At 49.0% G+C, this 17,281-nt stretch overlaps 1 protein-coding gene across 1 annotated transcript; it reads left to right on the top strand.

Annotated features, from left to right (window-relative positions):
• The first annotated feature begins 344 nt into the window (after positions 1-344).
• LOC134568467 (zinc finger protein 850-like) lies at positions 345-3,766 on the top strand. The gene has a single exon (XM_063427075.1). It carries the CDS (start codon positions 453-455, stop codon positions 3,171-3,173), a length of 2,721 nt encoding a protein of 906 aa, XP_063283145.1. The 5' UTR covers positions 345-452; the 3' UTR covers positions 3,174-3,766.
• The last annotated feature ends 13,515 nt before the right edge of the window (positions 3,767-17,281 follow it).

The raw sequence follows: 17,281 nt of genomic DNA, 5'->3' as shown, positions 1-17,281 counted from the left end.
AGCAGCCCCCTCCAAGGACACGTGGCGAGGTCGGTTTTGCCACAGTCCTCTTGTGCGAGAGGGTCTTTTCTCCGAAAAGTGCTCTCCTTGCTTGTCTGGGAACTGACCAGGCAACGTTATCATTTTTCCCGGTGTTTGTGAGGCATAGTTTCATTTTACATTTTGCCAAGTGAATAAAAGTAAGTGTGTATACGCAGTTTTTAGATTATAATGGGAATTGGAGCACACAAATATTTTCTAATTTTTAAGGTATTACTTAATCGCCATAATGTTTCATTGTCATATTTCTGATGTTTCACGAAAATCAAGTCAGTTTTTCTAAGTATTGGTAAACAATAAATCATTTATAGACAGATTTTTTATAACTCCCAGTACATTTTGTTTCAGATATTTCCAGCAGCAGAAGTTTTTCTGAAGGACAGGACACCAACAGAAATATACTAAGCAAGATTATGAAGAAATCTTTTAATAAAAAGACCAAGGATTCTAACTCTCCAACCTCAAGCAATCTCTCAGAATCCTATATGTCTACAAAGGAGATAGTAAACCTCAACACAAAACCTTTATCATGTTCTGTATGCGGAAAATGTTTTCGCTGGCAGTCAGAAATTGTAATACATCAGAGAACTCACACAGGAGAGAAACCGTTTGCATGTTCTGAATGTGGGAAATGTTTTAGCTGTAACTCGGCTCTAGTTATACACCAGAGAACTCACACAGGTGAGAAACCTTTCTCATGTTCTAAATGTGGGAAATGTTTTAGTGATAGCTCATCTCTAGTTGTACACCAGAGAACTCACACAGGAGAGAAACCGTTTGCATGTTCTGAATGTGGGAAATGTTTTAGCTGTAATTCGGCTCTAGTTATACACCAGAGAACTCACACAGGTGAGAAACCTTTCTCATGTTCTAAATGTGGGAAATGTTTTAGTGATAGCTCATCTCTAGTTGTACACCAGAGAACTCACACAGGAGAGAAACCGTTTGCATGTTCTGAATGTGGGAAATGTTTTATCTGTAGCTCATCTCTAGTTGTACACCAGAGAACTCACACAGGAGAGAAACCTTTCTCATGTTCTGAATGTGGGAAATGTTTTAGCTGTAACTCATCTCTAGTTGTACACCAGAGAACCCACACAGGAGAGAAACCTTTCTCATGTTCTGAATGTGGGAAATGTTTTAGTGATAGCTCATCTCTAGTTGTACACCAGAGAACTCACACAGGAGAGAAACCTTTCTCATGTGCTGAATGTGAGAAATGTTTCCGCCAGTACTCTCATCTTGTTAAACATCAATTATCTCACACCGGAGAGAAACCTTTCTCATGTTCTGAATGTGGGAAATGTTTTAACAGACATTCAACTCTAGTTGCACACCAGAGAATTCACACAGGAGAGAAACCTTTCTCATGTTCTGAATGTGGGAAATGTTTTAGTGATAGCTCATCTCTAGTTGTACACCAGAGAACTCACACAGGAGAGAAACCTTTCTCATGTTCTGAATGTGGGAAATGTTTTAGCTGTAACTCATCTCTAGTTGTACACCAGAGTACTCACACAGGAGAGAAACCTTTCTCATGTGCTGAATGTGATAAATGTTTCCGCCAGTACTCTCAGCTTGTTAAACATCAATTATCTCACACCGGAGAGAAACCTTTCTCATGTTCTGAATGTGGGAAATGTTTTATCAGACATTCAACTCTAGTTGCACACCAGAGAATTCACACAGGAGAGAAACCTTTCTCATGTTCTGAATGTGGAAAATGTTTCAGCCGTAGCTCAAGTCTAGTTGTACACCAGAGAAATCACACAGGAGAGAAACCTTTCTCATGTTCTGAATGTGGAAAATGTTTCAGCCGTAGCTCAGGTCTAGTTGTACACCAGAGAAATCACACAGGAGAGAAACCTTTCTCATGTTCTGAATGTGGGAAATGTTTTAGCTGTAACTCGGCTCTAGTTATACACCAGAGAACTCACACAGGAGAGAAACCTTTCTCATGTTCTGAATGTGGGAAATGTTTTCGTGATAGCTCAGTTCTAGTTAGACACCAGAGATCTCACACAGGAGAGAAACCTTTCTCATGTTCTGAATGTGAGAAATGTTTTAATATGCATTCAACTCTAGTTGCACACCAGAGAACTCACACAGGAGAGAAACCTTTCTTATGTGCTGAATGTGGGAAATGTTTTAGCTTTAACTCAGCTCTAGTTTATCACCAGAGAACTCACACAGGAGAGAAACCTTTCTCATGTGCTGAATGTGAGAAATGTTTCCGCCAGTATTCTCAGCTTGTTAAACATCAATTATCTCACACCGGAGAGAAACCTCTCTCATGTTTTGAATGTGGGAAATGTTTTAGCTGTAACTCAGCTCTAGTTGTACACCAGAGAACTCACACAGGAGAGAAACCTTTCTCATGTGCTGAATGTGGGAAATGTTTTAGCAAAAGCTCAGCTCTAGTTGTACACCAGAGAACTCACACAGGAGAGAAACCTTTCTCATGTGCTGAATGTGGGAAATGTTTTAGCTTGAACTCGGCTCTAGTTATACACCAGAGAACTCACACAGGTGAGAAACCTTTCTCGTGTCCTGAATGTGGAAAATGTTTCAGCAATAGTTCAGGTCTAGTTGTACACAAGAGAACTCACACAGTAGAGAAACCTTTCTCATGTGCTGAATGTGGGAAATGTTTTATCTGTAACTCCTCTCTAGTTGTACACCAGAGAACTCACACAGGAGAGAAACCTTTCTCATGTGCTGAATGTGGGAAATGTTTTATCTGTAGCTCAGCTCTAGTTGTACACCAGAGAACTCACACAGGAGAGAAACCTTTCTTATGTGCTGAATGTGGGAAATGTTTTAGCTTTAACTCAGCTCTAGTTGTACACAAGAGAACTCACACAGGAGAGAAACCTTTCTCATGTGCTGAATGTGGGAAATGTTTTATCAAAAGCTCAGCTCTAGTTGTACACCAGAGAACTCACACAGGAGAGAAACCTTTCTCATGTGCTGAATGTGGGAAATGTTTTAGCTTGAACTCGGCTCTAGTTATACACCAGAGAACTCACACAGGTGAGAAACCTTTCTCGTGTCCTGAATGTGGAAAATGTTTCAGCCATAGCTCAGGTGTAGTTCAACACCAGAGAACTCACACAGGAGAGAAACATTTCTGATGTGCTGAATGTGAGAAATGTTTTAGCCAGTACTCTCAGCTTGTTAAACATCAATTATCTCACACAGGAGAAAAACATTTCTCATGTACAGAATGGAGAAATAGTTTTGTCAGTAAACCAGAGTTTGTTAAGCATCAGATAACTCATACAGTAGAGTTTGTATAATGTGTTTATGAATTAACATCAGAATTAAACAACTAATACTATGAATTGCTTTATTGCTGACACAAGAAAATATACCTGTGATAGTAGCAATGTATAAATGATGCATTGGTATTGCGATTGTGTTAACTCTACAGAGCCCCTCTTTACTTTCCTCCCCTTTGATATTACTGTTAAATTTGAAAACGTCTGTGCCTTCCATGCACAACTTTTGTTTTCTTTAATGTTTGTTTATTTGTGGTTAGTGTGAGTTATTGCACATATTGAATCTGAATGTTGAAAATATTTTGCCTGTAAAGGAGAGCTTGTTATACATCAACTAATTCACACAGGAGAGAAACCTTTTTCTTTTTCTGAATGTGGGAAATGTTTTAGCCTGCGTGTACACCTTGTTAGTCATCAGAGAACTCACGCAAGAGAGAAATTGTGTGATGTTTTGATTGTTCCAAATGTCTCAACTCTAGTAATATATGAAGCATCTATGTATTAATTTGGGAATAAAATATATTTTACTGTGAATGTGAGACATTCTAAAATCATAATTCGAAGTTTGCTTATGTTTCAGCACCTTGTGTTATAGCAAAGCCTTTCTCATGCTAACACTATAAATAATAACTGTAACAGTAGCAGTCAGTGTACCAATGATGCATTGGTAATGTGATAACTTGTAAGCATCCCCTGTTAACTGAATGAAAATGTGCAAATTGACATAATGCTGACGTAATTTAGTGCAACTATGTCTATCTATATGTGCACTTTAATGTGTTTTAAAGAACTACTTGTAATATATATTTGATATAGTATTAGAATTGCTTATTCCCTATTTCTCTGTAATGTTGTATATTAAATGATTTTCCCCCAGGTGTTGAAGGACAATTCACTAAATGAATAGTCCTTGTTTAAAAAAAAGTATTGTGTGGTACTTCTTTTGGGAACTGTGTGTCCTATTTCGCTTGTTCGGGGATTCCAGTAGCAGTCTTTAACCCCTTAAGACCGCAGCCAAATGTACAAGTTGTGATCCAAAAAAAACGTAAACAAAACCTGGCATTTGCGCTATATGTCTGTCCAGCCGTAATTCACCTCTTTCATATTAAATGCATTGTGGCGAAACCAACCTCGCCACTGTGAACTGGAGAAGCCTGGTGTCTCGCCTGCTCCCTTTGGACTATGGCCCTGCAGGTTAAACCGTTTATTTTCCCTGCAGAAAGGCTTATTCGTGTGATCTGAGTGCCATTCATCTAATAATGTGCGCTCAGATCCCAGCTATCTGGGGATATGTGAAATGTCTGTGTGTTAGGTGTAAAAGGTGACTTTATGTATTTTAAAGTGTTTTATGTCTTTTTGCAACCATGTGCTCAATGGAGTCTGCCTCTATCCCTGGATAATTGGATTACTTTCCCCATTGTCTACAGGATAGAGGCTCTGTAAAACCTATTTGAGCCAGATTGCCATGCTGCCAGCCCGGTCCCAAAAGATATTTTTACTAACTTTTGAATCCCTGGTCTGATTCATGCCATTTTGTAATATGCTGTTCCCCTGAATGGATTGATTGTGAATATGTAATTTTTATGTGAATGTGATGTATGGTTTTAGAGTTATGAAGGTTGGGTAGAAAGTATGTTTTAACTGTATGTGTAATTGAGTTTCCTCTCAGGATAAGGGGAGGGAATATGTGGGATGTTACTGATATGTGATTGGTTGTTTTATACCTCCCTGTGGGCGGTCCTGTATTTGAAAAGACTGTAATAAAAACCAGGCTGGGTGTGCCAGCACCTGAGATTCTGCTTGACCCTCAAACCGATGTGTCGTCTCGTTTTTGGGGGGAATTGGATTGTATGCTGACTGCCAGGAGTGTAAGCGGATTGTATGCTTTTCCTGTTCAGCTATTCCAGGGTTCGTGCGTTTCCAGTTCGGGAGTTTGGAGATTTGTGTAGTTTGGAGTTCGGGAGGTTGGTGATTGCAGTAGCTGCTGGTCTATGGAAAAGGGGATTATCGCCTAAACGATTTTTATCCTCTTGTGAGCGAAACGGTCCGTTACATGCACCCACACTTATTATATATCATTTTATTCAGGGGAAACAGGGCTTTCGTTTAACATCAAATATGGGAGAAAGTAAGAATTTTTAAAATTGTTTTAGTTCTACGTGACATTTTAACTGTGAATGTCAAAATACTGTTTGCTTTTACTGCAATACAATACACACATTTGTATTCAGCGATGTCTCACGTGTAAAACAGTACCCCCTATGTACAGGTTTTATGGTGTTTTGGGAAGTTACAGGGTCAAATATAGCGTGTTACATATTTCAGTTTTTTCACATTGAAATTCGCCAGATTTGTTACGTTGCCTTTGAGACCATGTGGTAGCCCAGGAATAAGAATTACCCCCATGATGGCATACCATTTGCAAAAGTAGACAACCCAAGGTATTGCAAATGAAGTATGTCCAGTCTTTTTTAGTAGCCACCTGGTCACAAACACTGGCCAAAGTTAGTGTTAATATTTGAAAATGCAAAAAACTAATTTGAACGCAAATTTTGGACAGTGTTTGTGACTAAGTGGCTACTAAAAAAAAATGAACATACCCTATTTGCAATACCCTGGATTGTCTACTGTTGCAAATGGTATGCCATCATGGGGATAATTTTCATTCCTGGGCTACCATACGGTCTCAAAGGCAACTTGGCAAATTGTAATGTGAAAAAACTGAAATGCAAACCTTATATTTGACTCTGTAACTTTTGAAAACACCATAAAACCTGTACATGAGGGGTACTGTTATACTCAGGAGACTTCGCTGAACACAAATATTAGTGTTTCAAAACAGTAAAACGTATCACAACAATTATATCGTCAGTGTAAGTGCCATTTGTGTGTGAAAAATGCAAAAAAATGTCACTGTCATTGACGATATCGTCGTTGTAATATATTTTACTGTTTTGAAACACTAATATTTGTGTTCAGCGAAGTCTTCCGAGTAAAACAGTACCCCCCATGCACAGGTTTTATGGTGTCTTGGAAAGTTACAGGGTTAAATATAGTGCTAGAAAATTTAATTCCCTGAACTTTCGGCCTGGGTTGTCAGGCAGGTCCTGCAAATTGTAATTAATAAAATGACCTAATTATGTAAAATTATTACATAAATATATACGTAGAATTATTATATATATATGTGTGTAGAAATACAGAATATCCTTGCACTCACGCTAATGAACTGGTATAAGCCGGGTGCTTGTAATCCAGGGAAAAATATGCTTCTGGTGAATAATGATCAGCACTCTCGGTCTTTAGAAGATTAAAACTTACAGTTTATTGTAAATCTATTTAAAAGATCAACGTTTCAGTTCCATCTGGAACTTTCATCAGGATCAGGCATACATAACAAGTAAAAACAATGCATTTATATACCTAAAGTATAAGTGAAATTAGCCAAAAATGACTGTGACAAATCCATCTGTATAGACTTATATTGCTGGTTCGTCTGTTTGCCTTGATTTCCTGTCCGTATGCCCCTGTTCGTGTGTTTCCCCAAGTACCGATTGAAACTACCGAACAAACGGCCACCCAGGAGAGGAGTGTGCTGCTTGTTAACACCGTTGCGGTTAACCGCAGACACCTCTCCATTCCATTCGTACGGGTGGTCGTCGTTCGTATGCCGACCACGAGGCGGCGGCCATTTTGGGACACGAGGTGAATCAGCGGTGTTCGGTGCAAAACCTATGGAACTAAAAACGGATACTTTATCTGCCGAACACCGCTGGAAGCTGCCGCCCACCTTCTATTTTCGTCGAGGCGTACGAACACCGGTCAGTTTGGGAGTTTCTATCCTTCGTATGGACTTTACCCAGGTAGCCGTCCCATGGAGTCATTCGTATACGAAGGACTTGTGAGAGACTTTGACTCCATGGCGATTGAACTATGTACATCGGATCTGAGCGCTATTCGGTAGGAATATGCCCTCAGATCCAGGCTATCTGGGGATACGTTACACGAACCATATGCAATCGGTATTTCTGAATTTATGTATTTTATTGTATTTTTCTTATTATGATTTAAAATGGCGATGGTCTCTATCCTTGGAGATAATTGGATTTCTTCCCAATTATCTCCGGGATAGAGAAGAAGGATTTATGGGTAAAATGGGAAGGGCTTATATTGAAGCCACTGCGATTGGCTACTGTCTTAAATATTGTACAGTCTTCCACAAGGTCCCCTAGGGGAGTGTCCACCTTGTGGAGACCCGCATAAATACCGGGCAGGTAGCCCCATTAAACACATTCCTGTTTGACCTTCAAGACGGAGCTTTGTCTCGTTTGTGGAGGGATTTACTATTGGGACAGCGTTTTCGTTTATTTCTAGCTGTGAAAGGATTTCGGATGGATTGCTGATCGGGAGTTGCCGTGTTCGTATGCTCCGTTAGGGAGTTTGGCGATCAGCTGGACTAAAACTGCATTTCTGGAGAAAGGGGATTATCTACTAAGCGGCGGCTTCACTCCCCTGGCAGTGAGTGTCGTAACAATTGGTGGCAGCGGTGGGATGAATCCCACTGCCCTGAAGGCCAGCTACACACCCCAGATTGGAAATGCAGTATGAGGAACTAAGGCGTGCTACCCTTAAAGATATTTTGGAACGCAGAGGACGATCAGCGAGTAATCTCAAGAAAAGGGAGATTATTGCTATATTGTTGGAGATGGATGCAGCACAGGGAATGGAGAGAGCTAATGTGCCGGGCCGGATGGATTTAACACCCGAGGAGATACAGTTTAACCGGGCAGTCCAGATAAGGCTGGCACACTTTGTCCCCAACCCTGCAGCGGATATTGTGGTGCAAGTACAAGCCGCAGTAGCAGCACAACAGGCGCTCCAGGGAAGAGGAGCTGCAGCAGCAGAGGTACCTTATAATAATAATGGAAAGAGAAAGGTACCATTTGCTGCTTTTAGAAACTTTGTTGAGACTGAAGGAGAGATAGACGGGTTCCTGGCAGACTTTGAAAGGCAGTGTGCCCTACACCAGGTGCCCGCAGAAGAATGGGTTACTATCCTCTCTGGGAAGTTATCCGACCGGGCCAGTGAGGCTTTTCGGGCCATCCCAGAGGAGGAAATTACAAGTTACCGGGCAGTAAAAGATGCCCTTTTGGCCCGATACGCTGTTACCCCTGAGGCGTACCGGAGGCGATTCCGGGACACGAATAAGCAGGCTGCCGACTCCTATGTGGAGTGGGCATGCAGGGTACACCGCACAGCAGCCCACTGGATGGCAGGGTGCCAAGCGGTAACTGGGGAAGAGGTGCTGCAAGTATTTCTGCTAGAACACTGTTTTGACCGGTTACCTGCAGGAGTCAGAGAGTGGGTCAGGGACCGCAAACCCGCTACCTTACCTGAAGCTGCTCGTCTGGCCGATGAATACACGGATGCACGAAAGCTAGACCAGACAGCAGCCAAGGTCCCTACTCGAGTGTAGTACAAACCGGCAGCACCTCCAACCACTACCGTGTACCACCCCCCAGTGCAACGTACCCCCACAATGCCACCAGCCAACAACTATGGGCAGCCAGCCCGGTTCAACGCCCGGGATTATTCGCAGCAGATCCGGTGCTATGGATGCAAGCAGTTGGGGCACAAAAGACCAGAGTGCCCCTTGAACAATGCCAACCAAGCACAGTCCTGGAGAAGACCAGCCGGCGGAGCCCAGCAGCCACCTCAGCCTTCTGCTCACTGCTTTGAGCAGGAGGAGTTTTGGGGTATCCTACACGAGGCAGACCCCGTACAAGCAGCCCAGCAGGACAACCGCCAACAGCACAGACAGACCGTTAAGCTGAATGGTAAAGTGGTCACTGGTCTGAGAGACACCGGAGCCACTATGACCCTGCTCCAAAAGAACCTTGTCTCGGAACACCAACACACGGGAAATACTGTAGCAGTGAGGGTAGCAGGAGGCGCCGTGTTCCGTCTACCTGTTGCCCGGGTTCATTTGGACTGGGGAGTGGACTCTGGACATATGAATGTGGGGGTTATGAAGGATTTGCCTGCTGACGTTTTGCTGGGAAATGATTTGGCCCCTTTGGTTTCTGCCTATGCTCCGACCTGCTGAGGCCAACCCAGTAACTACCCATGCTGCTGGAACCAGCCCACCTGCTGCTGAGACCCAGGTAAGAACCGATTCCCCGACTAATACCCCAGGGCCGACTTTGGTTAGCTGGGATTCCCCAGAGGAGTTTGGGAGGGAAACCCAGATAGATCCAACTCTCCAGAAGTATAGGGATAAAGCAGATACTGGAGAGGAAGGAGTAGATGGGGAGCGGTATGAGTGGGTGGGGGACAGGTTATATAGGATCCCTAAGCCGTCCCAGAAGAGTGTTGCCCATCCGCCGAATCGACAGTTGGTGGTACCCGCAAAATACCGGCAGGAGATTCTGCGGATAGGGCATGATGTTCCGCTAGCTGGACATCTAGGGTCCCGCCGCACAGCCTATAGGATCATGCAGAATTTCTTTTGGCCAAGTTTTAATCAGGCTGTGCGGATATATTGTAGTACGTGTGACACTTGTCAACGGGTAGGAAAGCGGGGGGACCACCCAAGAGCTAGGCTTATGTCTATGCCTATCATTGGGGAGCCCTTTGCCCGCATAGCCGTTGACATTGTGGGTCCACTGGCCAGGGCTAGTCCATCCGGTAAGAAATATATTCTCACCGTGGTGGACTATGCCAGTCGCTATCCAGAGGCAGTAGCGCTGTCTAACATAGAGGCAGAGACAGTTGCTGATGCCCTGGTTAGAATTTTTACTAGGGTCGGGTTCCCTAAGGAGATTCTCTCCGACCAGGGAACCCAATTTACCGCTGTGCTCACTCAGCAACTGTGGAGGGTATGCGGCATTAAACCGATACTTAGTTCCCCATACCATCCACAGACTAACGGTCTCTGCAAGCGATTTAATGGCACCCTCAAACAGATGTTGAGGACCTTTTCTGACACTTGCAGAGACTGGGAGCGATTCCTGCCTCATCTGTTATTTTCCTACAGAGAGGTGCCCCAGGAATCTACTGGGTTCTCCCCCTTTGAGTTGCTCTATGGGAGAAGGGTCCGCGGACCCCTAGATCTCATTAGGGGCCACTGGGAGGGGGAGACAGAGCAAGAAGGGACCCCCATAGTCAGTGGTGTATCTTGGTTTTGTGCTGCCCTAGGCAGGACAAAACTCAGACACCCCCCCCCCGCGCCACCCCCACCCAACCCTTCCCCCGCCTTCTAAATACACACACATTCACTGACAGATACGCATACACTAGCTAACAGACACACACAGTCAGACACACACAGTCAGACACACACACACACACTAACAAACACACACAGTCGGACACACACACTAACAAACACACACAGTCGGACACACACACTAACAGACACACACAGTGAGACACACACACACTAACAGACACACACTCTCGGACACACAGTCAGACACACACACACACACACACACACACAGTAACAGACACACACAAACACACAGTCAGACACACATACACACACACTAACAGACACACACAGTCAGACACACAGTCAGACACACACTAACAGACACACACAGTCAGACACACACACACACACAAACACACAGTCAGACACACACACACACACACACACTAACAGACACACACAGTCAGACACACACACACACACACACACAAACACACAGTCAGACACACACACACACACACACACACTAACAGACACACACAGTCGGACACACACTGGTGGGTAGGGGTGCTGCTGGGGGGGTGGGGTGGGGTGTTGCTGTGGTGGGTAGGGGTGGTGCTGGGGGGGTGGGGTGCTGCTGGGGTGGTGGGGTGGTGCTGGGGGGGTACGGTGCTGCTGGGGGGGTGGGGTGGTGCTGGGGGGTAGGGTGCTGCTGGGGGGGGTGGGGTGGGGTGTTGCTGTGGTGGGTAGGGGTGGTGCTGTGGTGGGTAGGGGTGGTGCTGTGGTGGGTAGGGGTGGTGCTGGGGTGGTGGGGTGTTGCTGTGGTGGGTAGGGGTGGTGCTGTGGTGGGTAGGGGTGGTGCTGTGGTGGGTAGGGGTGGTGCTGGGGGGTGGGGTGCTGCTAGGGGGGTGGGGTGGTGCTGGGGGGGTAGGGTGCTGCTGGGGGGTGGGGTGGTGCTGGGGGGGTAGGGGTGGTGCTGGGGGGTAGGGTGGTGCTGGGGGGGTAGGGTGGTGCTGTGGGGGGTAGGGGTGGTGCTGGGGGGTAGGGTGGTGCTGGGGGGGTAGGGGTGGTGCTGGGGGGGTAGGGTGGTGCTGGGGGGTAGGGTGGTGCTGGGGGGTAGGGTGGTGCTGGGGGGGTAGGGTGGTGCTGGGTGCTGTGGTGGGTAGGGGTGGTGCTGGGGGGTAGGGTGCTGTGGTGGGTAGGGGTGGTGCTGGGGGGTACGGTGCTGCTGGGGGGTAGGGTGGTGCTGGGGGGGTAGGGGTGGTGCTGGGGGGTAAGGGTGGTGCTGGCGGGGTAGGGTGGTGCTGGCGGGGTAGGGTGGTGCTGGGGGGGTAGGGTGGTGCTGGGGGGTAGGGGTGGTGCTGGGGGGGTAGGGTGGTGCTGTGGGGGGTAGGGGTGGTGCTGTGGTGGGTAGGGGTGGTGCTGGGGGGGTGGGGTGCTGCTAGGGGGGTGGGGTGGTGCTGGGGGTGTAGGGTGCTGCTGGGGGGGTAGGGTGCTGCTGGGGGGGTGGGTGGTGCTGGGGGGGTACGGTGCTGCTGGGGGGTGGGGTGGTGCTGGGGGGTAGGGTGGTGCTGGGGGGGGGTGGGGTGGTGCTGGGTGCTGTGGTGGGTAGGGGTGGTGCTGGGGGGGTAGGGTGCTGTGGTGGGTAGGGGTGGTGCTGGGGGGTAGGGTGCTGCTGGGGGATAGGGGTGGTGCTGGGGGGGTAGGGGTGGTGCTGGGGGGGTAGGGTGGTGCTGGGGGGGTAGGGGTGGTGCTGGGGTGGTAGGGTGGTGCTGGGGGGTAGGGGTGGTGCTGGGGGGGTAGGGTGGTGCTGGGGGGGTAGGGGTGGTGCTGTGGTGGGTAGGGTGCTGGGGGGGTAGGGTGCTGCTGGGGGGGTAGGGGTGGTGCTGGGGGGGTAGGGTGGTGCTGTGGGGGGTAGGGGTGGTGCTGTGGTGGGTAGGGTGCTGGGGGGTAGGGTGCTGCTGGGGGGGGGTAGGGTGCTGCTGTGGGGGGTAGGGGTGGTGCTGGGGGGGTAGGGTGGTGCTGTGGGAGGTAGGGGTGGTGCTGTGGTGGGTAGGGTGCTGGGGGGTAGGGTGCTGCTGGGGGGGTGGGTAGGGTGCTGTGGGGGGTAGGGGTGGTGCTGTGGTGGGTAGGGGTGGTGCTGTGTGGTGGGTAGGGTGCTGTGGGGGGTAGGGGTGGTGCTGTGGTGGGTAGGGGTGGTGCTGTGTGGTGGGTAGGGTGCTGGGGGGTAGGGTGCTGCTGTGGGGGGTAGGGGTGGTGCTGGGGGGGTAGGGTGGTGCTGTGGGGGGTAGGGGTGGTGCTGTGGTGGGTAGGGTGCTGGGGGGTAGGGTGCTGCTGGGGGGGTGGGTAGGGTGCTGGGGGGGGTAGGGTGCTGCTGTGGGGGGTAGGGGTGGTGCTGGGGGGGTAGGGTGGTGCTGTGGGGGGTAGGGGTGGTGCTGTGGTGGGTAGGGTGCTGGGGGGTAGGGTGCTGCTGGGGGGGTGGGTAGGGTGCTGTGGGGGGTAGGGGTGGTGCTGTGGTGGGTAGGGGTGGTGCTGTGTGGTGGGTAGGGTGCTGGGGGGGTAGGGTGCTGCTGTGGGGGGTAGGGGTGGTGCTGGGGGGGTAGGGTGGTGCTGTGGGGGTAGGGGTGGTGCTGTGGTGGGTAGGGTGCTGGGGGGTAGGGTGCTGCTGGGGGGGTGGGTAGGGTGCTGGGGGGGTAGGGTGCTGCTGTGGGGGGTAGGGGTGGTGCTGGGGGGGTAGGGTGGTGCTGTGGGGGGTAGGGGTTGTGCTGTGGTGGGTAGGGTGCTGGGGGGTAGGGTGCTGCTGGGTGGGTGGGTAGGGTGCTGTGGGGGGTAGGGGTGGTGCTGTGGTGGGTAGGGAGGGTGCTGCTGGGGGGTAGGGGTGGTGCTGGGGGGGTAGGGTGCTGCTGGGGGGTGGGGTGGTGCTGTGGGGGGTAGGGGTGGTGCTGGGGGGTGGGGTGCTTCAGGGGGGTATGGGTACTTCTGGGGGGGTAGGGGTGGTGCTGTGGTCGGTAGGGTGCTGTGGTGGGTAGGGGTGGTGCTGGGGGGGGGGTAAGGGTATTTCTGGGGGGGTAGGGGTGGTGTGTTAGTATCCCACCCCCCTCCTTCTTACCTTCAATGAAGTGTGGGGGGGGGACACAGCCATCCCTGGTGGTCCGGTGGTGGTAAGTACTGCAGGGGGAGGGATCTGTGTAGCAGCTCCCCCTGTCCTCCCGCGCGATGCTGTGTGGAGCGTTGCCATGGTAACGCTCGGCAACGCTCCACACAGCTTCGCGCGGGAGGACAGGGGGAGCTGCTACACAGATCCCTCCCCCTGCCTCCCGACCCGGAAGCAGAATAGGCGCCTGCCGTTTCGGGCAGGCAGGCGCCTATTCTGCAGTGATGGCGGACCTGTGGCCGCACGCGTGCCATAGGTTCGCCATCACTGCCCTATGACAACCCCCTTACCGTATCCCTGAAGCAGTCCGAGAAGGAATGCGGAAGGAGATACAGGAGATGACCCAGCTTGGAGTCATCGAACAGTCCGATAGCCCTTGGGCCTCCCCTGTAGTTCTGGTGCCTAAGAAAGATGGGACCACCCGGTTCTGTGTGGACTACAGGAGGCTCAACGAGCGGACCACCACTGACGCCTACCCGATGCCCCGGGTAGACGAATTGCTAGACCGCATTGCCAGGGGACGCTATCTGACCACCATAGACCTGTGTAAGGGCTACTGGCAGATCCCCCTGGCCGAGGACGCTATCCCCAAGTCGGCCTTCGTCACCCCATTTGGCTTGTACCAATTTAAGGTCATGCCATTTGGGATGATTAATGCCCCAGCCACCTTCCAGCGCATGGTGGATATGCTCCTCGATGGATTCCAGGAATTTGCGTGTGCATACCTGGATGATATTGCGATCTACAGTGGGTCCTGGGAGGAACACCTGGTGCATGTAGGGGTAGTACTGGACAACATTCGGGCCGCTGGCCTGACATTGAAGCCAGAGAAGTGCCATCTAGGTATGGCTGAAGTGCAATACCTGGGTCACCGAGTGGGGTGTGGGAGCCAGAGACCAGAGCCAGCCAAGATCGAAGCAGTAGCTAACTGGCCCACACCTATCACTAAGACCCAAGTATTAGCCTTCCTAGGGACAGCAGGGTATTACAGACATTTTGTCCCTGACTACAGCTCTATCGCTAAGCCCCTGACTGACCTGACTAAGAAAAATCTCCCTAAGCAGGTCCTGTGGTCTCCAGCTTGTGAAGCTGTGTTTCAAGCACTTAAGCAGGCTCTCGTGAATGCCCCTGTCCTGGCTGCCCCAGTTCCTAAGAAACGTTTTCTCGTCCATACAGATGCTTCCATGTATGGACTGGGGGCTGTACTGAGCCAGGTCGGGAAAGATGGAGGAGAGCACCCTGTCGCATATCTCAGTAGAAAGCTGTTACCCCGAGAAGTGAGTTATGCGGCAGTGGAGAAAGAATGCTTGGCCCTGGTCTGGGCATTGAAAAAGTTAAGCCCTTATTTGTATGGACAGGAATTTTCCCTTGTGATGGACCACAATCCCCTTGTTTGGCTTAACCGGGTCTCTGGAGACAATGGTAGACTGCTGCGGTGGAGTTTAGCACTCCAACCCTATAACTTCACCATCAGCTACCGACCCGGTAAGCAGAATGGGAATGCAGATGGGTTGTCGCGGCAAACCGACGTTCTTGCTACCTCCTAATCCGGTCATCCCCAAGTTGACCCGCTAAAGGGCCAAGCCGGGTCTGCCGGAGTGTCCCACAAGGGGGGAGCCGTGTGACAAATCCATCTGTATAGACTTATATTGCTGGTTCGTCTGTTTGCCTTGATTCCGTGGATTTCCTGTCCGTATGCCCCTGTTCGTGTGTTTCCCCAAGTACCGATTGAAACTACCGAACAAACGGCCACCCAGGAGAGGAGTGTGCTGCTTGTTAACACCTTGACCACAATTAGAACGTTGCGGTTAACCGCAGACACCTCTCCATTCCATTCGTACGGGTGGTCGTCGTTCGTATGCCGACCACGAGGCGGCGGCGGCTATTTTGGGACACGAGGTGAATCAGCGGTGTTCGGTGCAAAACCTATGGAACTAAAAATGGATACTTTATCTGCCGAACATCACTGGAAGCTGCCGCCCACCTTCTATTTTCGTCGAGGCGTACGAACACCGGTCAGTTCGGGAGTTTCTATCCTTCGTATGGACTTTACCCAGGTAGCCGTCCCATGGAGTCATTCGTATACCGAAGGACTTGTGAGAGACTTTGACTCCATGGCGATTGAAATATGTACATCGGATCTGAGCGCTATTCGGTAGGAATATGCCCTCAGATCCAGGCTATCTGGGGATACGTTACACGAACCATATGCAATCGGTATTTCTGAATTTATGTATTTTATTGTATTTTTCTTATTATGATTTAAAATGGCGATGGTCTCTATCTATCCTTGGAGATAATTGGATTTCTTCCCAATTATCTCCGGGATAGAGAAGAAGGATTTATGGGTAAAATGGGAAGGGCTTATATTGAAGCCACTGCGATTGGCTACTGTCTTAAATATTGTACAGTCTTCCATAAGGTCCCCTAGGGGAGTGTCCACCTTGTGGAGACCCGCATAAATACCGGGCAGGTAGCCCCATTAAACACATTCCTGTTTGACCTTCAAGACGGAGCTTTGTCTCGTTTGTGGAGGGATTTACTATTGGGACAGCGTTTTCGTTTATTTCTAGCTGTGAAAGGATTTCGGATGGATTGCTGATCGGGAGTTGCCGTGTTCGTATGCTCCGTTCGGGAGTTTGGCGATCGGCTGGACTAAAACTGCATTTCTGGAGAAAGGGGATTATCTACTAAGCGGCGGCTTCACTCCCCTGGCGGTGAGTGTCGTAACAATGACTTACCCCTGTGCTCTGAGTAGTGGGAGTGGAACCCCTGGCGTCCACCATCGTTCCGTGCGCATGCACGGACGTGGCCACGCCCCTACGTGCCGTGATGACGTCACGTGTTGCCGCGGCAATGCTAAAGTCACATGGGGAATGAAACCAGGAAGTGACTAGTAGTGAATTGCAACCCGGCTAAATCACAAAACCTATTAAATTAAATAGAAATCCCACATTACAAGTCAAATCATCCTGTAAGAAGAGATAAAAAGGAGATATAAAGGATGGAAGTTCAAAAAGTATATTAATATGAAGTGATACTAATATGTGCTTACAGTGCTTAGGGAAATATACATACTTAATCCATTGGTTAATACCATTATGTTGGCAATTAAAAACTTGCCTTAAAGTGCCAATAACTGCTTTAAAGTGCTAAGACCAGTACTTAAAATTTATACTGGAGAGTAAATGTATTGTGTAACGGACCGTTTCGCCCACAAGAGGATAAAAAACGTTTAGGCGATAATCCCCTTCCAGATATTATTTATTTATTTATTTATTAAAAATTCTTAAGAAACGCAGTCTTGTTACCCATAGGGTCTCGATGCGCATTCGGTACTTGCCCTGTGTGAGCGGTGATACCCCAGATAGCTATGCCATGGAGCCTATTCATATAATGAAAGATAGACAAGCAGCTACTGCAAGCACCAATCTCCCAAACTGCAAACTGTACGAATCTTCCAACTCCCGAACTGGAAACACACGAACCCTAGAATAGCTGAACAGGAAAAGCATACAATCCGCTTACACTCCTGGCAGTCAGCATACAATCCAATTCCCCCAATAACGAGACGACACTTCGTTTTGAGGGTCA

Source organism: Pelobates fuscus, chromosome 7, assembly GCF_036172605.1.
Source record: "Pelobates fuscus isolate aPelFus1 chromosome 7, aPelFus1.pri, whole genome shotgun sequence".
NCBI classification, from domain to species: domain Eukaryota; kingdom Metazoa; phylum Chordata; class Amphibia; order Anura; family Pelobatidae; genus Pelobates; species Pelobates fuscus.
This window is presented reverse-complemented; position numbering and strand designations above follow the sequence as displayed.